The 25,202-nt window shown below is 39.4% G+C and overlaps 1 protein-coding gene across 1 annotated transcript in view; it reads left to right on the top strand.

Moving 5' to 3' along the window:
* The first annotated feature begins 10,535 nt into the window (after positions 1 to 10,535).
* Positions 10,536 to 25,202, top strand: part of LOC126469941 (actin-like protein 6A) — a 103,951-nt gene continuing 89,284 nt past the window's right edge. Inside the window, exon 1 of the mRNA XM_050097346.1 lies at positions 10,536 to 11,237. Coding sequence (XP_049953303.1) covers positions 10,626 to 11,237 — 612 coding nt within the window. The 5' untranslated portion in view covers positions 10,536 to 10,625. The remainder of the gene's footprint in view (positions 11,238 to 25,202) is intronic.

Genomic DNA, 25,202 nt, shown 5'->3' with positions numbered 1-25,202 from the left:
GGGCTAGGCACAGGTGCAGCCTCACAGTGGCAGTTTCTTAAATAGGAAAATTTCAAAACACTTTTTTCCTCATAGGTTGTTAGATTTGTCATCACTTTATGCATTTAAGGATAGACTTACATAACATGTAGTCTGGCAGATTTTTACATTGATATGACACAGTTTCTATTATTTTTCTCTTATGTTCTTGACAGCTGATATAAAATGGAAATACAACTTCAAGAAATTAATCCTATCCAATCACAATGTAATGGTCTCCTCATTCTTTAGCGTAACTTAGTACAAATACATCTAAAACCAAGTAAAGCAAAGGATATGTTTTAGAAGACACCAGAGCAGCGAGGTTTTGAAATATATTTCAGGGAAACAATGAGTGTTACTGATGTGTATAGTTCCATAAAAATATTGGAAAGTGTCACCTTGTAACTATTGGAGTATCATTTGCAGTAGGCTTATGCTGTCTTACTAAGTTTAAGACTCTCAACATTCTGCTTTCATGTGCCAGGCTTTCTAATGATGAACTTGGGAATCAGCATTGTAATTCTTAAAATCTAAGAGATTAATAACAGTGAGTTGAATGGGAAAAGATATAAATTGGTGTACAGATGTGACCATATTAGTTTCTGCTTTGCTGCCAGGATATTTACATATGCAATAAGTGGGTGAAAATGTGGCATTGGAAGAAATATTTCGTAAGAAGAGGTACATATGGGCTATATAAAATATATCTTGCTCATATTTCGGCTTTTGTTCACCATTTTGTGCCTAACCAGCACTAGTGGAACACCATTTATGAGAGATAGTCATTGAGTGTGTGTTGAAATCAACAAGAGTTGTAATGTATGAAAATGTTTGAAATCACTGAATTTCAGCTAATCTTTGGCTGAAGGGATATGTATATCTGTGAAACTGTAATTAACTATACTGAAATAAATTAAATACCACAGCACTTCCATTTTCAATATCAATGCTCTAAGACAAAAAAAGATGCACCATGAAAGGATTGGGAGCCAGTAGGTATGATGTATATGTACAAGCAAACAAACTGTTGCAATTTCAGAAAATCTGGATGATTTATTCAAGTGGAAGAGCTTCACAAATTGCGAAAGTCAGTAACACATAGGTCTACCTCTGGCCGTTATGGAAGCACTTATTCGGCTAGACGCTGATGGACAGACTTGGTAGATGCCCTTCTGAGGGATATCGTGCTAAATTCTGCTCAATTAACACATTCGATTTTCGACATCTCAAGCTGATTGGAAGGTATTGCTCACAATGCTCCAGACTTCCTCAAGTGGGGAGAGATCCACCAGCGACCTACCTGACCAAGTTAAAGTTTGGAAAGCACAAAGACAAACAATAGAAATTCTCACCATGTGAAGATGAGCATTATCTTACTGAAATGTAAACCCAGGATGGCTTGCCATGAAGGGCAACAAAATGGGGCGTAGAATATCGGCGATGTGCAGTTGTGCTGTGAGGGTGCTGCGGATACTGCTATGAAAGGAAATGGTACCCCAGACCATCACTCCTGGCTGTTGGGCCATATGGTGGGCGACAGTTAGGTTCGTATTGCACCACTGACTGTGGTGTCTCCAGAAACATCTTCGCTATTTATCAGGGTTCAGTTTGAAGAGGGACTATTAACTGAAGACAATTCTGTTGCAATAATTGAGATTCCAGGCGGGTAAGTGTCTGTAGACACCATGGTCAGTGGTGGGAAACCGATCTGACTGCCGCCTGTCATGCAGCCCGACAACCAGGACTGATGGTCTATGGTGACACTCCTTTTCATAGCAGGACTGCTTTGGCTGTTGATGATGTTATATGCACCATTCCGTTTCCCTTCATGACAAGACATCCTGAGATTAAATTTCATCAAGATAATGCCTGTTATTGACTGCTAAATTTGAGAGTAAATCATCCAAGTTTTTCTGAAATTGTAATTGTTTGTTTGTTTGTACATTTGCATCACATGTATATGTCAGCTGTAGTACTAGGTGAACTTAACCCCATTGTGAAGCCATCTAGCTACTTATAGATGTTGCCATGAAATGTAAAATAGCTGTAACTTTGGCTTAGCTGGAGGAGTTCAATAATTTCAAAATTACCTGTGCATGCAAGCTTCTTATGATTTGCAAGGTTCTTTTGCATTACTTGCACAGCTTCTTGTATAGGTATGTTTGAGTCAAAGGTGTAATGTATGCAATACAGACCCACCTGCAAAAATAAAAATCTGAACCCTCTAAAATATTATATATAACTTACCAGTAACTGACATAACTTCAAATAAAGAGGGTAGAGTAAAAATTTAATGCAGTTTGTTGTTTTTATCTCATGTAATATAAACAAAGGGAGTATTTGTGCCCCATTATCAAAGTATTAAACAAAACGCCACACTGTTCTCACCTTGATTTCTGGTGAAACTGGACTATGCAGGTTGTTTTCTGTGATGCAAAGTTATTGATGATTTCCCTGACATCATTAGATCTAGCTCTCTCACTTTTGATACTGAGGAGGCTGAGTTCAGTGAATCAGTCTTGAGCCATAGGATTCCACAGATAGTTCTTTATAAGTCGGATATTCGAAAATAAGTATTCAGCTGAAGAAACAGCAACAGAAATAGTTAAAAACAGGTAAAATATTGTACATAAATCTGGAACACTAGTAGAATTCTCTGTTACTTATAGTTTTATTATGTCAACTACAGAGATTAATGAGGCTACCTGAACTTTTTTTATAGTGTTTTAGAAATGTATTACTTGGTTTGGGAATTGCTTGGATAAATTCTCTCATATTTATTTTGAAAAATTGCCATTGTATAGTAAATCACATTGTTGAATGCAGTATTTTGAAATTTTGGAAAATAATTTTGTAGAAATGGTTCACATTATGCATACACTCAAATCTGATTTTCAACTGGTCTAAAATAATGTCCAAACAGACATAAAAAACAGTGATACCTAAGTACATATGTTGACCCACTAGCCATTCATCTTGACACAGTTCATCAAAATGATTTTCCCCTTTATGAATTATTTTATTTTCAAATGGTGATGAAATGCCTAATGACATTGCTTCTTAAAAATTGTTTTAATAGCAATGTAAATTACCAGCTGCATTATGAACAAGAGAACTTGCTTTATGAGACTCCACATTTTTCGACACCATAATTTGAGTTGCTAAATTAGTAGTCTTTGATTACAGCACTATCTGGAAAACGAATTCAAATTTCTGTAATTGGTTTTTCAAAATAACAGCTTGTTCTCCTTCCCTTAGAATCAATGTTATTTTTGAGAGAGAATTAAGTATATAGACATAAACATAATGAAGAGCTTTAACAGAAAAGTATCTCAAAGACTAACTTGTTGGACAAAGCCTTTTTAATGGGTTGGTTCTTGAACTCAGAGGGAAATCTTGAAAAAATTGTCACTTTTCTAAATATTGTATCTCAAAGAAAAAGAGTTGTGAGCCCATATGATGCTTACCATTTTTAACAGAGATTTTGGGAACGATTTTTGATGTATGAACTACAGATTTTGGTCTCATATTTTTATCTGAATTATATTTTGAATTGCAAGTGAAATTAAGTCTGTTAATTATTTATGTACAGCATAGATGCCTATGCTGTACATAAATAATAAATAATAAAAAAGTATAAAGTAGAAGCATGAATTTTTCTGGAAGATCTTTACACTAGTATGTTTAAAGCAAACTTTTAAAAAGCTGTTGCAGTGATAAATTATGGTTCAAAATTTTTTTAGTAATAATTGTTAAAAATGTCAGTAATTAACTCACACTTTTTTTTCAAAAGTCACCAATTTTCAATTTTAAGTCATAAGTATAGTTTACTTTTTAATTAAGTATGTAATAAAACAGTATACAAAATTTCAACCATTTATCTTTAATGACTTTTACTATTGTGTACCAGATCATAAAAAATCGGAACTTCTGAGAAATTTATATTAAAGCTTGTTTCTCTACCAACTCTGTATAACACTAATGCATCCCAGGTCTGTATTCATCATGTTTCTGGTGTTGTTCTCTCTCCCTTTTCTTTTTCAGACTTCTTCTTATTCTTGCTTCTTTGATGGCTTTCAACACTGGTTTCTCTTCTTTGAAGACTCTCTTGCACTCAGTGGCGATTAATGCGCTTTGCATATTTAGTCCATAACCTCAAACCTTGACACTGCACAATCATTGAAACATAGCATACCATCCAACCAACGAGTTGATTTAGTCTGTGGGAGTGACAAGTCGATAGTCGACAAGACACTGAAAGATTCTCTTTACGAGCGGGGTTCTTTGGAGGACACGAAGAGTGTTCGTTTTCCCGCGTTAACGTATGTATCAAGTGTGTTTGTGCGGTACAATAAAGGTGGTCGTTCACAGTATAAATTCCACACAAGTGTTTTCCTTTATGTAGTGAAATTACCCCTACATAAGTGGTGACCCCGTAAGTAAGCAGTGTGACAGTAGGCAAGTTTCTTGAGATATTTTCCGCGACGTCTCGTATCGACATGTCGTCTGCACAGAACCTCTTCCGCGACGTCGACGGCGTCATCCAAAACATCAAAAAGGAGCTCGACACGATGCAGCAAAACCCTCAGTTCACAGTGCCACGGACGCCTACATCTCAAACCGACTTCGCCCACGACGTTACGTTTCCAACCGCGCCGCGTGTGCCGGCGGGTCCCGCGCCGCCGCCACAGGACATTGCCTTGCACAACCAGCGCGCAGGACACGCCGATATCAGACCCAAAGTGCTCCCGTTTGCATCACCCCCCAGTTCCGACGAAAGGTATTCGACAGCATTCACAACCTGGCACATCCGGGAACCAATGCCTCAGTGAAATTAGTGACGGACCGTTTTGTGTGGCCTTCAATCAAGAAAGATACACGGGAGTGGGCCCGCAGCTGCTATCAGTGTCAACGTAGCAAAGTGGGACGCTATGTTCACGCTCCAGTAGGACAATTCCCAAACCCAACGGCACGTTTTGGGCATGTACACATTGACTTGGTTGGACCCCTCCCCCCTTCAGAAGGTTACAGGTACTTGTTTACGGCAGTGGATCGTTGCACGCGGTGGGCAGAGGCTACACCAATCAGGGACATTTCTGCAGAGACTACTGCACGCGCATTCTTGGAAACTTGGATGGCTCGTTTTGGGTGCCCATTTTTCGTTACCACCGACCAAGGACGCCAGTTCGAGTCAACACTGTTCCAACAACTGTCAAAACTCTGCGGCTTCCAACGAAACCGTACTACTAGCTACCACCCGGCCAGCAACGGTTTGGTGGAAAGGTGGCACCGGACCATAAAGGCTGCCCTGATGTGCCACGAGGACTCATGGACTCAAGCATTGCCATTGGTTTTGTTGGGGTTACGGACCGCATTAAAAACAGACATCAATTGTTCCTCGGCAGAGTTGGTATACGGAGAACCACTCCGAGTCCCAACTGAATTCCTTGCACCAGTTCCTCTCCCAGATGACACACAACTACCCCACCTCTTGCAACAAATGAGGAAGCAGGCAGAGACACTACGTGCAGCCCCGACATCTCAGCACGGCACGCATCCAGTGTTCATACACAAGTCCCTCAATACTTGTTCCCACATCATGCTCCGCACAGACCTGGTACGTCATTCGTTACAGCCACCGTACACTGGACCATACCAAGTGCTAGGACGGGACACACACACAATGGATATCCTCCTCCAGGGAAAGTCGACCAAAGTTTCCATTGAGCGAGTAAAACCCGCTTGGACAATGCCAGCACCGACGACAGTCTCACAGACGACTTCAGACACAACTTGCAACGAACCCACACCTTCCGCAGAACCAGACAGCTGTGTCCCACATGAGCCCTACACCAGGGGGCCTAATGCAGCAACAGAATCAGCAAACAGGACCCACACCCGCACTATCCGCACTCGGGCATTCCGAGAGGTGAAGTTTAAGTACCCCACCATACCGGGTGCTCCGCACTTCAGGGGGGGGGGGGCTGTGTGGGAGTGACAAGTCGATAGTCGACAAGACACTGAGAGATTTTCTTTACGAGCGGGGTTCCTTGGAGGACACGAAGAGTGTTCGTTTTCCCGCGTTAACGTATGTATCAAGTGTGTTTGTGCGGTACAATAAAGGTGGTCGTTCACAGTATAAATTCCACACAAGTGTTTTCCTTTATGTAGTGAAATTACCCCTACAAGTCCTTCCTGAACAGTTTTTGGTATTCGCTCCTATATACAGTTGTTAAAACTCTTGTCTAATAATCTTGTGTCACTAAAACATTAACGGCTAAAAAGTCGTAATAAACAAACAAGTGAGAACGAAATTATGTTTTAACACAGCTGCCTGCATGACATAGGGGTGTCATTAGGTGTGCAGACACATTCAAATTCCTCTAATTTTGGGAATTTCTTCAGTACAATTTCCTTGAAGTAAACTTTTTCTTATTTAGAAAACCACGGATAATTCTTAAGTCAAAAATTAAAAAAAAACCATTTTTGAAAATAACTCACATAATAGCCCTCTTAAGATACAAGTTATACCTAAAGCTCACATCTTTTAGTACTATAACTCAAGAAAAGGTACAACGGTTCAAATGTGTCATAAAAGGACCTGACTTCTTGAATTCCACATGCATTATCGTTAAGCACTAGATTTGAATTATGCACGGCACAATATACATATTTTGCAGTTCTTTGTCTTTGTTGAATTCTCGTTACACAACTGTCATCAGCCTGACATGGCATTTAATTAACAAGAATCCCTTTCTGGCGGTTGTATTTAGTATTTTCTTTTGTATTCCTAATGCACTTTGATCTTTTATTTCAGAGTAACCTACAAATCTTTTATTTATCTTCATGTCACTAGGCTTCCCAGTGACATATCTAAGTATCTGAATTAATTGATCTCTTTTTGTAATGTCCTGTGTTGTACCTGTAATTACAGAAAAGAATGGGGTACCTGTAATGTCGTTAATAATTTCTTTTTTAACTCTGTGGTATAGGACATTAATTAATACGTTTTTAATTTAAGGGCTAAGGTTCTTTGTGCATACCTTTTAGTTTGCTTATTAGGTCATGTAATACCTGATCATACTTTGTGATGAGAATTTTGATAATTGTTTTAAAGTCTCCACTGTTCAATTTTACAGTGTCCTTCCTATATCTGAAAGGGCTATATTACTGGATGTCAATATTAATGTCTCATTCGCAATGTGTTTGAGAACCTGTTTCCATATATTCTACCTTTTCTTTAGTAATATTTAGTGGAGAAGGACCTGCTTCTCTGCTTAACATTTTTGGGGAATGTACTCACTGATTAACAAGGATTGTGTCTAACAAAGAACTTTTTAGTTTCATCATCCACATCAAAGTGATAAACTGCAAAGTAATTTGAATGGTTTGCGATATTGATATGAATTATATTTATGGCGATTTTGTGACAATATTCTTTTCCACTTTCACAATTGCTGTTATCACTCTTCACTTCAGAAGTGCACTCACTTATGGCGCTGTAGACTTCAATAATCATTGACCTAGCACTACCACTAGGAAGAGACAATACATTTTCACTCATTTATATGTTTCTTTTAGTAATTCTTGATTCTTTCTTTTTTGTGTAGAATTTAGACATTCATAATTAATTATAAAAGTTTCATATTTCTACAGAAGTACACAGATAAATACGAAAAAATGTTTAAGTTTAAACTGTTCAATTCAAGTTTGAAAATATCACAGCACTTCACGAAACATCTGTTATTAACCTCCTGCAAACAGAGCTCATCTGAGTTGTCTGTCATCTGCTCGTTACTACATCACAATACATTACTGGATACTTGACATTGTTGTAGAATAAAGGTGTGACAAAAGTCAAATATTTAGAAAAAATAGGCATTATACAGTCTCTGGTACACTACACAACAGCAAGGAGAAATTTTCTACCTAAATGTGATACTTTGCTATAAATTTTCATTGTTGTCATTGTTTTGTAAAAACTAGTATGCGCTACTCTTTTGTGATGGCCAAGGAGTATGCTGCAAGCCAAGTGTTACGAGAGACGGCGAGGTGAAACATTTTTCACACACTCTTAAAGCTATGCTACTGACCGACTCTACGAAATCCTTGTGATCTGATCATTTCTGTGGGGGCTGGCATTTGAGTTGCCTATTTATCTTATGCATATACCTGTATTTATATTTCTATATATGTTTTAATTTTATATTCATTTAATATTAATACGAATAATGATATTAACAATAATATTTTATTTGGTTTTCGTGAGTCCCTAAAGTACCACGTCTGCATGCATTCGTTACACCTCTGGTTTTCGTAAAGACTGACAATGTCTGGCGATAAAAACTGAGCATCTTTAGGGAGACTTTTGGCTTACAGTTCTTCAGCTAAGACCATGCTGTTTTTTATGGAATATATTGTTTCATCTGTACAATTCTTCGTCGGTATTTTATTCAGTTTCTGTGAGAGCTTGTATACTTGTTATTTACACAGGCTGTAGATGACATATAGTGTTCCTTCTGTTGACTACATATAAAAACGTCTTTGCAACCGTTTGTTTATGTAATTTTGCTAATTTCGTTGTATACCTTGTACAGAAAATAGTGTGAGATATTTAATTTGTATGAGTTTCTGCACAACTGTAAAACAGGAAAACTGTAAGTAGAAGCTCTTTCCAGATCTCGCCATTTACTCTATAGAAAGATCAATCATTAATTAAAAACTGCATGTGTTTTTATGCATTACAGTAAAGAGAACAAAACAATGCAACATCTCACACATCGAAAACATCACTTAGCATACCGAAAACTGAAATCATTACCCGAAACGTGTCATGCAAAATATAAATAAAAAGAAAATCTTGACTTATAAGCAGAAAAACTCTTTCGTTAGTAAATCTGTAAAATCGTTTCATTTTAAATAGCAGCTATTACATAAGCAGGAAGTAATGACATAAATCTGTAACACTTTTATTGGCGACCTTCTGGAGCAGAAGTACAGAAAAGATGGAAAATCAAGAAGGATTCGTATATGGAATATGTGAAAAACCAACAAGGAAGAAGTGATGATTCTGCTATATCTAGCGCTGTATCACAGTGTGCTGAAGAAATCGAGACAACCAGCGAAGAACCTTTTGTTTCACTATTTGATTTGCAGTGATTCGTTTTGTAAGTTGTTTGAGAGCAAAGAATTTTAACATTGGCAAAAACTATTTAAAGAATTATTTCTGCTTAAATTATAGAGAGAATAAAGGAAAACGAGCGTACGTTTTTTAAAAAAGGAGTATTGTGGTTTAGCGTCCCAGTGGCATCGAAGTCATTAGAGCTGAAGCACAAGTTCGGATCGTTTCAAGGATGGGGAAGGAAATAGACCGTGCCCTCTCAAAGGAACCGACCATGCATTTGCCTGGAGCGGGATAGAGAAATCGCGGAAAACCTACATCAGGATGGTCAGGCTCGGATTTGAGTCGTCATGCTTCCAAATGAGCCTATGTTAGGTTACTGGGAGTTTTTCCTCTGCACTGATACATTCTGTCATGGTTGTGTTGCTTTTAGAAACACCGACTCTAACAATGCTCAAAGCATTTCAAACGGGTTAACAGACGTACTGCAGTATTCGAAAATCTTGTCTAGATTTGCTTTTCAGTTTGTTGAATAGAAGCGCAGACTTTCCGTATATTGATCTCTCGTTTAATAGCGGATTAACCCAATATTTTTACTCACGCCGTCATTTCCGACGTGTATGTACAATTATCACAGAATATAATGCAAGGACCGCAGTCTTATTTAACGAAATTTAGCCCATAGTTGTTATAAACTACGCACAGTAGATGTTGCCGCAGCTCGCCCCGACGCACTACGGATAGGATTTCCCAGGGTCGGACGTGTTGCGTGAAACAAGGGCTAGCCGCTGCATATAAACGCGGTCATTTGGCCGTTTTGTTGACGTCGAGTTTTTAAATAGACCTTAATCAACCACTATCTCTATTTTATTCGGGGATGAATTTCACAACATTTGTTTCTAAAACGTATAATTGATATCGTCTTATTGTTTGAGAGCTAATTAGTTAGTGAGTTAGTTGGTTGTGTGTGCAGTCTCGCTTAGAGATTAAATACAATTACTTTACATATCTTGTTGATAACTTGAGAGGGGTGTCTTATTGTTGGTATATGAGAGCAGTCTCACTGAGAGATTTAATACAGTTACATTACATATCTTGATGAAATGAAATGTCGTGTGGCTAGGGCCTCCCGTCGGGTAGACCGTTCGCCTGGTGCAGGTCTTTCGATTTGACGCCGTGAATGATGATGATTAGGACAACACAACACCCAGTCCCTGAGCGGAGACAATCTCCGACCCAGCCGGGAATCGAAACCGAGCCCTTGATAGTCTGTCACGCTGACCACTCAGCTACCGGGGGCGGACTCACATATCTTGATAATTTGGTGGAGTTTTGCTGTAGGAGCACACCCTGATGTGTTATCGATTACTCGAATTTGTGTATTGTGTATCGTTTTGTTAGTGCGAGAGAAGCATTGTTTGTTTACAAACTTAGTTCTACCGGTAGAAAGTAGTGAAGCTGTAGTTCTATTTGGGGCGGTAGTATGGAAGTTTCAGAAGATTCTTATTCAGTGGTGATAGATGTTGGACATTATACAGTGCGAATAGGGTGTTCGCAAGATGATAGTCCAAGAATGGAATTGCCGTCTCAAGTTGGAATTTTAGATCATTTGAGTTCGACGGAAGCTGGAAAAGCGTCGTGCTCCTACGTAACACAACCGAAAAAATATTTGTTTGGCAATGATATTAATATACCCCGGGGCGGTATGGAGAGCGCATCTTTCTTCAAGGATGGTATGATTGACGATTGGGACTCATTTGAAAAAATGTTGGAGTTTGCTTATGACACATGTTTTCACTCACGGTCCGAACACCATCCCATTCTCATTTCGGAACCGGCGTGGAATGTAAGAAGGAAACGCGAACAATTGACAGAGCTTATGTTTGAAAAGTTCAAGGTTCCAGCATTTTTTTTAGTAAAAAATGCTGCCTTAACCACGTTCGCAAACAGACGCACGACTGCGTTAGTGATTGACAGTGGAGCAACTCATACCTCAGCAGTTCCAGTCCAAGACGGATTCGTTCTGTCACGTGGCATTGTGCGAACTCCACTTGCTGGTGATTTTTTGACTACACAGTGTGGAGAATTGCTGAAGGTTTGTATAAATGTAATGTAATAAACATTCCCTGCGCAGTGAAAAAAAAAAAAAAAAGTCAATAACTACTCCACCTCGCCGTTTCAGCCAGCTGCTGTTCGTGGTTGTGATCCTCTTTGTGTAAGATTGAGCCTAATTGGCTTTCATTGGGATGGAACCTGTTTCAGATATAAATGTAGCCGTGTACATAGAATTATCTTTATTTCTTCAATTCACCTTGGATGGATGCTAGATAGTTCCCTTGATAGCCCCTTTGCCATGATTTGTACTCTACAAATCCTGGGGGGAAGGGGGGGGGGGTCGCTTTTTATTGAATCATACATTAAGATTTGTTCCTATTCCATTAATTAATGAACTAGGATGGGACTGCATGTTTGCACACGTCCAACCAAGCTGCTATTACTCTAAGTTGAACTTATGTGGTGGCCGTATAATACTCGTAGCTCTTGCCATGAAATGTTGGGACCGATGACCATAGCAGTCTGATCCCTTCAATCCTCCAAACCAATCAACCATGAAATGTTCTTGTATTTTCTGAGTAGATTTTCAGTCAGTGTTAAATATATTTGTTTGATTTCTGCCAGTTATGATTCCTCAACATTTCTGTGATACTCTTCTATGAGTCAAACAAGCCTGCCATTTGTAGTGCAGTTCATTTTAGAATCTCATGTGGTGTATAATTTGATTGTATCACTACTGTCAGTAAACTTGAGGAGGATTCCTGCTTACTATATACTTAATAATTCTAAGAATTATTTATCACCTGTAGTAAATTATAAGGTTGTCCCCCACTGATTTAAATCATTGTTTATCCTGTCCACCACTCTGAGATGCTGTAAATATTGGGACAAAACTTAATTCATTTATGGTGAGTTTTGAGTTTATAACACCATCAGTGTAAAGTATGATCTAACCATTAATTCAAATTTATGAATTTCACTTGTCATGACTGTACATAATGTAAACACATCATGAACAAACAGGATTACTCTGCTGTTGTGTCTTCTGTAGCCTATTGTACACCTTTGATTTACTGTCACAATTATTAGTAGTATTTATTGCCATTTGCCATGCATAACCTGAAGTACATATTCCAGCAATTGTAACGTAAGCAAATCTGTTTTCACTTCTCTGCTTCAAAACCAGCTCAAACATTGCCCATCAATGACAATACTACCGCAGATCATCTACAGTGTTCCATACATGCTTGGTCAGACCTAAGAAAACACCGAAGTTTATACACATGCGTGATAAACTACAACTGAGCAGACCTATCTGTAGTTGTGTTACTTGTGATACAGTCATCTTAGAATAAAGTTGCCCTGGAACAGTATTTAGACCACTGGAAAGACTTGGTGATGTATCTTCATAAGTCTTGATCATAATTCTTCCTTGGTGAGCATCAATAAAACCAATATACTACTGGTAATGGCATCACAGGGCTATCCCCATGTGTAGGGCATTCAGTTTGTGCAGCTCATGGCTGAACTTGAGTGTAGAAACAAATTTACAAGGTGGCAATTATACAAAAAAAAATGTGAATGTCATACGGCTTCATTGGCTGGGATATCCCAAGAGGAAGTTTCAGCCACCTGTTGAAAAAGATGTTCTTCCTCTGTACACATTCGCCCCTTTACTTGCGGATGCGTGAGAGATGTGTCCAATGTATGTTTGTGGAGTGTAGGTGAGTGTAATGGATGTGTGTCTAATGTAGTGTTATGTTTGTGTTCTGGTGTTTCTTAACACTTTGTGTCATGCCCTTGATACTGCGTTGTCTTCATTGTTGGAATGCCCGTAATATTGCAGGCTCATCATCTTAGTTAGGACTGCCATATGTGTAATATTATAGGCACGGCAGTCCTTGTGCCCATAGAACTATGGGGATGGCATTCTTTCCCGCACTGAACACAGTGTAATATTACAGGTATGACAGTCAAAGTGTTAAGTGACATTACATTTACTTTCATGTATGGCAATCCTCTTCAGTGTCTGGTGTTTCTGATCTCTCATGATTGACTTTTGCCTTCTATTAGTCACTGTTAAAGATGTGTTCCTGTGATTCATATGTAGCTTATTATTCTTCTAGGTATATAGGATGAACGGGTCTAGTGTAGCAGGGGATACAACCCGTCGGCTTTGGACAATGACGTCACAAGTCGCCAGAGAGCAGTTTACCATTTTCGCTTTTGCTGTTATGTTTCAGTTTCGTTTTTTTACTGATTGCTTAATAAAGTAGATCTGTTTATTCTATCTCGTGAGTTTTTTTTTTTTTTTTTAAAGCCAAAAAACACTTATCAGCCACAGAAGGGAGCTACAACACTAAGAAGAATCGCTTCTCGATTGGCGACTTGTGACGTCATTGTCCAAAGCCGACGGGTTGTATCCCCTGCTACACTAGTCCCGGATGAACCACCTAAATTTTCACCTGTAAAAACATTTGGCTCTTTAAAGAAATTGGCAATCTCTCTTTACAAACATAATGATGAGTTACTCATAAAACAAAGACCAATGTACTTTTACAACTTCGTTCATCACCCAGATACAGTCGTCAGCTTTTTTAATGTGAAACTGTGGAATATGTTTTGTTCCAGAATAGCAGATCTGTATGGGACAAATTCAGTGATACAACTCTTTTATAGGTCTGGCAAGAAATTATGGAGTAGAAATGCATGGAATGTAAGGATTTTGTTGTTTTAGCAGTTTGAATGGCATCTCACTTCGAAGTTTGCCCCATTCTCAATTGAGAGTGGCTCAAACATCATGCATGGATCACACTACTTTTCATGCAGAGAGCCATAAGGAAACTTAAGAAATTCAGTCTTCTGAGATAGAAACTGAGGTTGTATGCAAGATTATGTGGGCAAGAACCAGTATCAGGAGAGGGCATAAAAATATAATTGGATACTTCTAGCAACAACCAGACTCCTCTACTTACGTAATCAAAAACTTTCAAAAAACCTCAGTTCGCTAATATGTAAGTACACCAATTATATGGTAATCAATGGAGGAGCCTTTTGACAATCCAACAGTCAACTGGAGTAATTTCAGTTTTATTAATATGGGTGTGATAAGATATTCTACAAATAAATGCCTTCTCAGAAAACTACCTAGAACAGATGGTTCGGAACAGTGTGTATGATGGAAATATATTGAACCTGGTGGCAGCAAATAGACCTAATCTATTTGAGAATGTGCACTTTGAAACTGGTATCTGTCACCAGGAGGCATTTGTTGCAGTAATGATTACAAAAGCATGTAAAGGATATGTGAAACAAGTAGAAATATTGGTATGTTCAATAAACTAGATAAAGAAGCAGTGTGTCACATCTCAGTGAAAAACCTGAAACTTTTAGCCCATGACAGGAGGAGGCTGAGGAACTGTGGCTTAAGTTCAAACTCATAGTTGATCATGCACTTGATAGATATGTACCCAGTAGAAGAGTTCATGATAGGATGAACCCTTCATGGTAAACAGTCACTGTAAAGAAACAGAGACTATTGCATGATAGGTGTAAAACAGTGTGTAGGGCTACAGATACTGAATGAAACCTGTTTGGGTGTCAAGAGAGCAAAGTGTGATGGCATCAATGACTAGCACAGCAGAATATTATCAAATCCAGGATGGACTAATGACAATGTTCAAAGATGGAAAACATGGATGATGTGAAACCCAATTTGTACTTTACACATGACATGCTGAAAGCCATGAATCAAGGCAGTCATGTAGATGCAGGATTTTTAAATTTCTGAAAACCTTTTGACTCAATGCCATACCTATGCTTATTATCAAAAGTGAAGTCATATGGGGTATCAAGCGAAATTTGTGATTGGATTGAGGATTTTCGATAGGGAGGATGCAGCAAGTTATCTTGGATAGAGAGTCATCAACGGGCGTAGAAGCAGCTTTGGGCGTGTCCCAGGGAAGTGTGTTGGGGATCCTTTCTGTTTTTTATATACACTCCTGGAAATTGAAATAAGAACACCGTGAATTCATTGTCCCAGGAAGGGGAAACTTTATTGACACATTCCTGGGGTCAGATACATCACATGATCACACAGACAGAACCACAGGCACATAGACACAGGCAACAGAGCATGCACAATGTCGGCACTAGTACAGTGTATATCCACCTTTCGCAGCAATGCAGGCTGCTATTCTCCCATGGAGACGATCGTAGAGATGCTGGATGTAGTCCTGTGGAACGGCTTGCCATGCCATTTCCACCTGGCGCCTCAGTTGGACCAGCATTCGTGCTGGACGTGCAGACCGCGTGAGACGACGCTTCATCCAGTCCCAAACATGCTCAATGGGGGACAGATCCAGAGATCTTGCTGGCCAGGGTAGTTGACTTACACCTTCTAGAGCACGTTGGGTGGCACGGGATACATGCGGACGTGCATTGTCCTGTTGGAACAGCAAGTTCCCTTGCCGGTCTAGGAATGGTAGAACGATGGGTTCGATGACGGTTTGGATGTACCGTGCACTATTCAGTGTCCCCTCGACGATCACCAGTGGTGTACGGCCAGTGTAGGAGATCGCTCCCCACACCATGATGCCGGGTGTTGGCCCTGTGTGCCTCGGTCGTATGCAGTCCTGATTGTGGCGCTCACCTGCACGGCACCAAACACGCATATGACCATCATTGGCACCAAGGCAGAAGCGACTCTCGTCGCTGAAGACGACACGTCTCCATTCGTCCCTCCATTCACGCCTGTCGCGACACCACTGGAGGCGGGCTGCACGATGTTGGGGCGTGAGCGGAAGACGGCCTAACGGTGTGCGGGACCGTAGCCCAGCTTCATGGAGACGGTTGCGAATGGTCCTCGCCGATACCCCAGGAGCAACAGTGTCCCTAATTTGCTGGGAAGTGGCGGTGCGGTCCCCTACGGCACTGCGTAGGATCCTACGGTCTTGGCGTGCATCCGTGCGTCGCTGCGGTCCGGTCCCAGGTCGACGGGCACGTGCACCTTCCGCCGACCACTGGCGACAACATCGATGTACTGTGGAGACCTCACGCCCCACGTGTTGAGCAATTCGGCGGTACGTCCACCCGGCCTCCCGCATGCCCACTATACGCCCTCGCTCAAAGTCCGTCAACTGCACATACGGTTCACATCCACGCTGTCGCGGCATGCTACCAGTGTTAAAGACTGCGATGGAGCTCCGTATGCCACGGCAAACTGGCTGACACTGACGGTGGCGGTGCACAAATGCTGCGCAGCTAGCGCCATTCGAGGGCCAACACCGCGGTTCCTGGTGTGTCCGCTGTGCCGTGCGTGTGATCATTGCTTGTACAGCCCTCTCGCAGTGTCCGGAGCAAGTATGGTGGGTCTGACACACCGGTGTCAATGTGTTCTTTTTTCCATTTCCAGGAGTGTATATTGATGGTGCTGAAGACAATACTAAGAGTAACATCAGACTTGTCTGAGAGAGGGTTCACAAATGTTCAACCAGTTCTTAATAACATTTCAAAGCAGTGCAAAGATTGATAACTTATGTTAAATGTTCAGAGATGTATAATTGTGCATTTTGCAAAATGAAAAAAATGTGGTACCTTATGACTCAGGCTCAGTCATAAATAAAGTGAGTGGCAGACTGCAGTTCAATGGTGGAATACCAGGGAAGTGTGATCAGTCTACATAGGAGATTGCATCCAAATCACTTTTGTAAGCCATCCTAGACTGTTGCTCAGTGTGTGGGACCTGTACAAAATGGGACTGAAAGCAGATTTAAATAGATGCAAAGAAAGGCAGCACAACTGATCACAGGTTCAGTCAACTCATTTCAGAGTGTCAGGAAGATGTTGAAAGGACTGAGCTAGCTGACAGACTCTTGAAGCTCAACAGCAATATTCCTGAGAAAGTGTACTAGCAAAGTTTCAATAACCAGCTTTAAATGATGACTCCAGGATTGTACTACAACCCCCGACATATCACTCCCATAGGGATTGTGAGGACAAGATTAGATTAATTACAGTATGCACAGAGGCATATAAACAATCATCCTTCCCATGTTCATTTGTGAATGGAATGAGAAAAGCTCCAATAACTGATACAGTTGGCCATACCCTCTGCCATGCACTTAATGGTGGTTTGCAGAATGGAGATGTAGATAAACTTCCTGGTGGTACGACATTCAAATAGCTGCAACAGCAGCGCAAAGTTTGCATGTTCAATGTATTTTTACTCTTTAATTTCTTGTCAGGCCTAAAAAAAAAAGATTTAAATCGCCTAATTTCACTCACATAGATCTGCTCTTGCAGTGCAAAAATACTATGGTTCCATTTAAAATTGAAAAGCAATGGTAATACCTGTAATTTGGTGGTTAATGAATCTACGAAAACACGTTGGCCTTCGTTTCATGAGGTCCTGGTCACTTTTATTCTGGTGAAAATGATTGAAAGTATCTTTAATGGGTCAAAAGTTAGTTGAGGTGAAATAGATAGGCATCACTGGTAAGCAGTAGTTATCCACCATACATGTTCACACAGTGGTGCTGTTCACTCACTTGCTTTGAGAGAGTGGCTAGCTTTAGTATTTGGAAGGAAACCACAGCAATACTGAAAATTTGAGTCAATCTGTTCTTAACTTCTGCGAGCCATGTTCCCCACATTTCCTTCCATTACTAAACTGATAATACCTTGATGCCTCAGGATGTGTCATATCAACTGATGGCTTCTTCCAGTCAGGCTGTGCCATTAATTTCTTTTTTTCCCAATTCAATTCAGTACCACCTCATTTGTTATTCATTCTACCCATCTAACTTTTAACATTCTTCTATAGCACCACATTTTGAAAGTGTCTATTCTTTTCATGTCTGAATTGCCTGTTGTCCACATTTCACTTCCATGCAAGGCTACACTCGAGACAAATACTTTCAGATAATACTTCCTGACACTTAACTAATATTAGATATTAACAACTTCCTCTATTTCAGAAATATTCATTTTGCCATTATCAGTCTCGAATTTATAGCTTCCGTACTTTTCCCATCATCAATTATTTTTCAGTCCAAATAGCAGATCTCTTCTACAACTTTACTGTCTCATTTTCTAACCCAGTTCCCTCAGGATCGTCTCATTTAATTAGACTACATCCATTAAATTGCGTTACTTTTATTGATGTTCATCTTATGATCTCGTACAGCACACTATTCATTCCTTTCAGTTGCTCTTCCAAGTCTTTAGCTGTCTCTGGTGGAACTAAAATGTCATTGGCAAACTGAAGATCTTTTATATCTTCTCTCTGTGCTTTAATTCCCTTTTCTGAAGAGGATATTGTTGTTCATATCTCACTCTGCACAGATTTTCATACATAATTATATATTGACTCAGACGTGGTCTCACAAGGGCTTCGTAACAGTCCTGTATCATACATGAATTACCATTAGGATTCCGCTGATAAATCTGACATCTGCTTTTCCCACAGCTAGAGATATGGTACACCTAGATACTGATTTCAGTACCTGACTGTTAATTATGTGACTACATTTTTTTCTCCTTCTGTCACATATGGAGGACGAGAAAAATGATTCCTTAAATGTGCCTGTAGTTATTCTAATCTTATCCTCACTATCCCAATGAGAACAATATGTAGGGGTTTGTAATATATTCTTAGTAATGATTTACAGCCGGTTCTTGAAACTTGGTTAGTATACTTTCTCAGGATAGTTTCCATCTATATGCAAGAGTCTGCCAGTTTAGTTCTTTCAACATATCCATGAAACCCTCCTGCGGATCAAACGGACCTGTGACCATTTGTGCTACTGTTTTGTGTATACGTTTCATGTCCCCATCTAGCCCCATTTGGTATGGGTCCCACACAATTGAACAATATTCTAGGGTGGATTGCACAAATGGTTTGTAAGCAATCTCCTTTGTAGACTGATTGCATTTCCCTAATATTCTACCAATAAAGCAAATTCTGCTACCTGCTTTACCCACGACTGGGCCTATGTGATTGTTCCACTTCATGACCATACTAAGTGTTACACTCAAGTATTTGTATGAGTTTACAGATTCCAACTGTGACTCAGTAATATTATATTCATAGGATACTATGTGTTTTTTGTTTTGTGAACTCCAAATTTTTATTTTTTTTGAACATTTAAAGCAAGCTGCCAATCAATGCACCACTTTGAAATTGTACCAAGGTCTGACTGAATATTTGTACAGCCTCATCCAGACTGTATTTCATTGTAGATAACTGCATCATCTGCAAAAACATCTGAGATTACAGTTAATATTGTCTGCAAGTTCATTAATAAAACAACGTGAACAGCAAGGGAGCCAACACACTTTCCTGGGTACCTGTAAGTTACTTCTACATCTGCCAATTACTATCCATCCAAGATAACAAGCTGCATCCTCCCTAACAAAATAACCTCAATTGAGCAACAAATTTTGTCTAATACCCCATATAATCATATTTTTGATAATAAGCGTAGGTGTGGTAGTGAGTCAAATGCTTTTCGGAAATTGAGAAATGCTGCAGCTACCTGACTACCTTGACCCATGGCTTTCAGGATGTCATGTGAGAAAGGTGCGAGTTGGGTAGATCTGAATTTTCGAACCCCATGCTGATTGTCAAGGAGGAGGTTGTTCTGTTCGAGATGCCTCATTATGTTTGAGCCCAGAATATATTCGAAGATTGTACAACAAATGGATGTCAAAAGTATTGGACAGGAGTTTTGTGGATCACTTTTGCTACCCTTCTTGTAGACAGATATGATTGGCACCTTCATCCACCTGCTGGATGCTGTTTTTTGTTTGAGGGCTCTACAATAGATTATACAAACAGAGAGGATAATGCAGCTGTGAATTGGGTATAGAATCTGATAGGAACTCTATCAGGCCATGGGGCTTTGTTCAGTTTTAACGATTTCAGATGTTTCTCAACACCACTGAATCTAATATCTGTTTCACACATCTTTTCAGTGGCACGAAAATTAAGTTGGAGCAAAGAAACTTTTGAAAACAGGATTAAGTATTTCTGCATTTGCTTTGCTACTCTCAACTTCAGTTCCAGTCTCATCTATTAGTTATTAGACACAAAATTTGGTGCCACTGACAGCTTTCACATATGCCCAGAATTTCTTTTGGTTTTGTGAAAGATGATTTGACAGTATTCTGCTACGGTACTCACTGGAGGCTTCACACATTGCTCTCTTGTTTGCCAAATGCATTTCATTCAGCATCTCTCTATGTATGTATGACTTGTTTATGCATATTAAGCAATAGTGTCTATTTCTTTAAAAGTTTCCATACAGTGCCTTTGTACCATATGGGATCTTTCCCATTTTGAACTGTCCTGCTGGGTACATATCTATCCAGTGAATGTTCAACTGTTCTTAACTTGAGCCATAGTTCCTCTACATGCTCCTGTCCTGAGGTAAAGGTTTCAAGTTCCTCATTGAGGCAAATGATATAAGTTCATTTTATTGATGTATGTACTCTAAATTACACTTGTTTCTGTAGGGGGGAGGTCAACTGCAAGTCTTTTCTATCTTCACAGTTTTCTGCAGTTTTTAGACCATATAACTTCCCTGTATACAACTGCTGTCATCTGTGAATTGCTTCAGAAAGGCAACTTTTCCATTTACAGTACTCCCATTAACCCAGATGCTTAAGTGACAAAAGTAGTGCAAAACAAATGCCTGATGTTAAGCTATTTGCATTTTTAGTTTTTTTATTTCAAATTCCTCTGTAACTGTATGTAAAATTGAGGTCAGCCTTATGGATATCTTATTTAGTATAGTTTAACAAGTAATGTTTATTTTAATTTTGTTATGAACCTTTCTTTTAGTGTCCTAATCAAGAGTAGCTCTTTTAGAAAGTGTGATTGTTTCAAAAATTTTAGTCTGATTACATTCTCTGGTTGATATCTCCTCTCTGGAATGTATTTCTTATTTTAGTGTCTTCTGTTGTGGCAGTTTGGGAAGGAGGAATGCATTAAAAATATCTGTTAGTATTTCATTTTCCCCTCAAATGTGGCTGATGTAGAAGATACAGCTGACAGTCGTCAGACGTTAACTCTCCATTGACACTGATGTTCCACCTGTCTAAGCCATTGTGGGTTGTCACTGGACCAATAATGCATGTTCCTTGTATTTACCTGGTCTTTGTTTGAGAAGGGTCATTCATCTGTAAATAGAACATTGAAGAAGTAGTTCGGATTGGCGAGGATTTGCAGCCGTGCCCACTGACAGAACTGTACACGATTCTGGGAATCATTCCCATGGAATTCTTGATGTAGGTGTACATGGTAAGGATGGAACCGATGACATGTAAGAATACTGGTTTGAGGAATACCAATCTCGTGTTCAAGCTGTCATGTGCTCACATGTGGTTTCATAGCAACAGAAGTGAGAACAGTAACTTCGGCAGCTTCGTCTGTGCTAGTGCTACGACAATTGCATTGTCGTGGGTTGAAACATCCCTTTTCCTGAAGCGTTGTAACAACAAGATGATAAAACATTCATCAGGAAGGTGGGTTCTTGTCAGGACATTGCTCTCTGTACAGTTCCACTGCCTGCATAGCATTTCGCCTACCTTCAAGAACAAAAATAAAAGAAATGTTATGTCGATGCAGTTTACTTGAAAAAAGAGACAGCATTGGTCGTATATTTTTTACTATTGCAAAATCGATTTTCTGTCACTGAGTGACCATCTTCAGTGCTATATTGTATAACTTAAATTGGGATGCACTGTTGTCACTAATCTTACGGCAATCACAGACATACATATATCAGCTCAGTCATATATCAGCTCAGTCTGTGATTGCCGTAAGCTTAGTGACAACAGTGCATCCCAATTTAAGTTATACAATATAGCACTGAAGATGGTCACTCAGTGACAGAAAATCGATTTTGCAATAGTAAAAAATATACGACCAATGCTGTCTCTTTTTTCAAGTATACCTGTTATCTGGTCGTAGTGCACAAGACAACATGGAGTCGCCAATCGATGCAGTTTGTAGGAAGGGCAGCCTTTACTGTATGCCTACTCTACACAACAGTATTTAAAGGAACTAAACTACTGTACTAAATGTACCTATACATAAGAAAACATTATTGCAATTACTGTTCTGGTAACTTACATTCCCCATAGCTGAGTAGCATTTCTACCTTCGTTTTGTTGGTTTACATTCTACTCACACAACTCTTCAACTGACAATGGTTGATGGAATGATGGGTGTGCATTCTACTGATGTATACATTTGTCCTCTGTCAACGTCAGCACGTGGATGTGTTCCATTACCCCGAGTACCTTCCCTAAGCACTGGGAGCATCAATGTTGTGTTATGTAATTAATAATGTGTTTCAGTGAATGGTTCATTGTGATACATTTTTGAATAGGTCTTTAGGAGAGGAAATGAATTATTGAATAAAAAATACAGGGTGCCATTTAAAAAAAGTCATACCACTGTTCATATCGTTGTAAAAAACAAAGCTACAACAAAGGCAAGTATGCTGATTGATGTCCCCGTGAAGGCTAAAGAACATTTGCTTGAAACATTTTGTAACTTGCACCTGGACAAATAGTTATTTAGAGTGGTCAAGATAAATGGGACATCCTGTATACCACATAAATTAATAAGTAATGATACTGATCCTCCGTGACGCACAAAACAGCTCAGAACACTGTTGCAGAAGGGGCGGGGGAGAACATGCCGAATTTAAAAGTATGCAAAATCTCTGAGATTGGCAAGGCTTTACAGAAGCTTGAAATTTAGCACACACTTCAATGCGAGATGCTTTTAGTAGTTTCCACAACGAAACTGTGTCTCAAAATGTGGCAGAAAACCCAAAGATATTGTGATGATATGTAAGGTACACCAGAAGATGTGACCAATACTTTCACTGTGCGATAAAAATGATGATGTCATTGATGATGGTTCCACTGAAGCATTATTACTAAACACGGTTTCCTAAAACTCCTTCACCAAAGAAGAAATGTAGAACAACTGCCAAGATGAGTAACTTTGACCTAGATATCCTTGGTGTTAGCAACGCCACTTATATCAGTTAATAAAGGCAAGGCAGCTGATCCAGATTGTATACAAGTCAGGTTCCTTTCAGAGTATGCTGTTACAATAGCTCCATACTTAGCAACCGTGTACAACTACTCATGCGTAAAAAGATCCGTACGTAAAGACTGGAAAGTTGCTCAAGTCACACCAGTACCCAAGAAAGGAAATACGGATAATCCACTAAATTACAGACCCATATCACTAACATTGATTTGCAGTAGGGTTTTGGAAAATATACTATGTTCGAACATTATGAGTTACCTCGAAGGAAAAGATTTATTAACAGATAGCATGAATTCAGAAAATATTTTTCTTGTGAGAGATAACTGGCTCTTTATCCTCACGAAGTCATAAATGCTATCAATATGGGGTGTCAAATTGATTCCATGTTTTTAGATTTTCAGAAGGCTTTTCTCATTGTTCCTCACAAGCATCTTCTAATCAAATTGCGTGACTGAGGAGCATCACCTCAGTTGTGTGACTGGATTCTTAAGGTCCTGTCAGAAAGGTCACTGTCATAGCAACTGACAGAAAGTCTTCGAGTAAATCAGAAGTAATATCTAGCATTCCCCAAGGAAGTCTTATAGGCCCTGTGCTGTTCCTGATGTACATAAATGATATAGGAGACAATCGGAGCAGCCCTCTTAGATTGTGTGCAGATGATGCTGTCATTTACCATCTTGTAAAGTAATCAGATGATCAAAACCAATTCCAAAATGATTTAGACAAGATAATCTGTGTAGTGTGGAAAGTGGCAGTTGATTGTAAACAACTAAAAGTGTGAAGTCATCCACATGACAGTTACATGATAAATCACACACATCTAAAGCCTGAAAATTCAACTAAGTACTTAGCAATTACAATTATGAATAACTCAAATTGGAAGGATCGCATAGATACATAGATAGTATTATTGGTAAAGCAAACTGAAGACTGTGGTTTATTGGCAGAACGCTTAGGAAGTGCAACAGGTCTACTAAAGAGACTTCTTGCACCACACTTGTCCACCCTCTTCTGGAGTATTGCTGTGCAGTGTGGGATCCACATCAGACGGTACTGACAGAGAACATTGAAAAAGTTCAAAGAAGGGAGCTCGTTTTGTATTATTGTGAAATAGGGGGGGGGGGGGGGGGGAGAAAAAGAGAGAGAGAGAGAGAGAGAGAGAGAGAGAGAGCGCCATGAGTATGATATGTGAGCTGGGGTGCCCTGATTGTGAAAATATTCTGTTGTGCCCACCTGCATAAGGAGAAATGAACATCGTGATAACATACGATAAATCAGAGCACACAGAGAAAGATTTATGTGCTCATTTTTCCTGGATGCTGTTTGAGAGTGGAACAGTAGAGAAATTCTTAATACGCAAAAAGTGTTATGGAAAATGAAATCATGGTGTAAGAAAGATTTCCCTCTTTATGCTTTTCCTTCACTATTTTAAATGTATTTCTGTGTTCTTGTAGGTAAGAAGTAAGTTTAGAGTTATATCCCTGTAGACTCAAAGCCAAATGAGTTAACTATGCACCTTTCATTAGATTCCTTCCTTGTAAATTTACAGACAGTTGTGGAACATTCGGTTTTAGCAAGAATACCATAAAAATTTACCCACGCTTAAGAGAGTTTGGTACATATATCAAGCTAGCTGTTTCTGAAAAGTAGCACATGTGATTAGAGCTGATCAAAATTAATCATTCATAATTAAAAGTCACATCTATTTTATAAATGTGCAGGCCTACCCCTGAGAAAGTATTTTATCTTTATTGAATGTAAGGAAATTGAAGTCCCTGAAATGGTAAACCATATCATTTAAGCAATGAAAGTGAATGTACATATATCTCTGCTACATTCTACACTTCAGTCCTCTGAGAACCAGCCCCAATTTGTACAAGAAGTACAGTCACTGACAGTAACCTGTAATATGTGAAAATACGACTGTGTACT

The sequence above is a fragment of the Schistocerca serialis genome, chromosome 3 (assembly GCF_023864345.2).
Source record: "Schistocerca serialis cubense isolate TAMUIC-IGC-003099 chromosome 3, iqSchSeri2.2, whole genome shotgun sequence".
Taxonomy (NCBI): domain Eukaryota; kingdom Metazoa; phylum Arthropoda; class Insecta; order Orthoptera; family Acrididae; genus Schistocerca; species Schistocerca serialis.
Note: the sequence above shows the minus strand (reverse complement) of the source record. Positions and strands in the feature narration are given on the sequence as shown.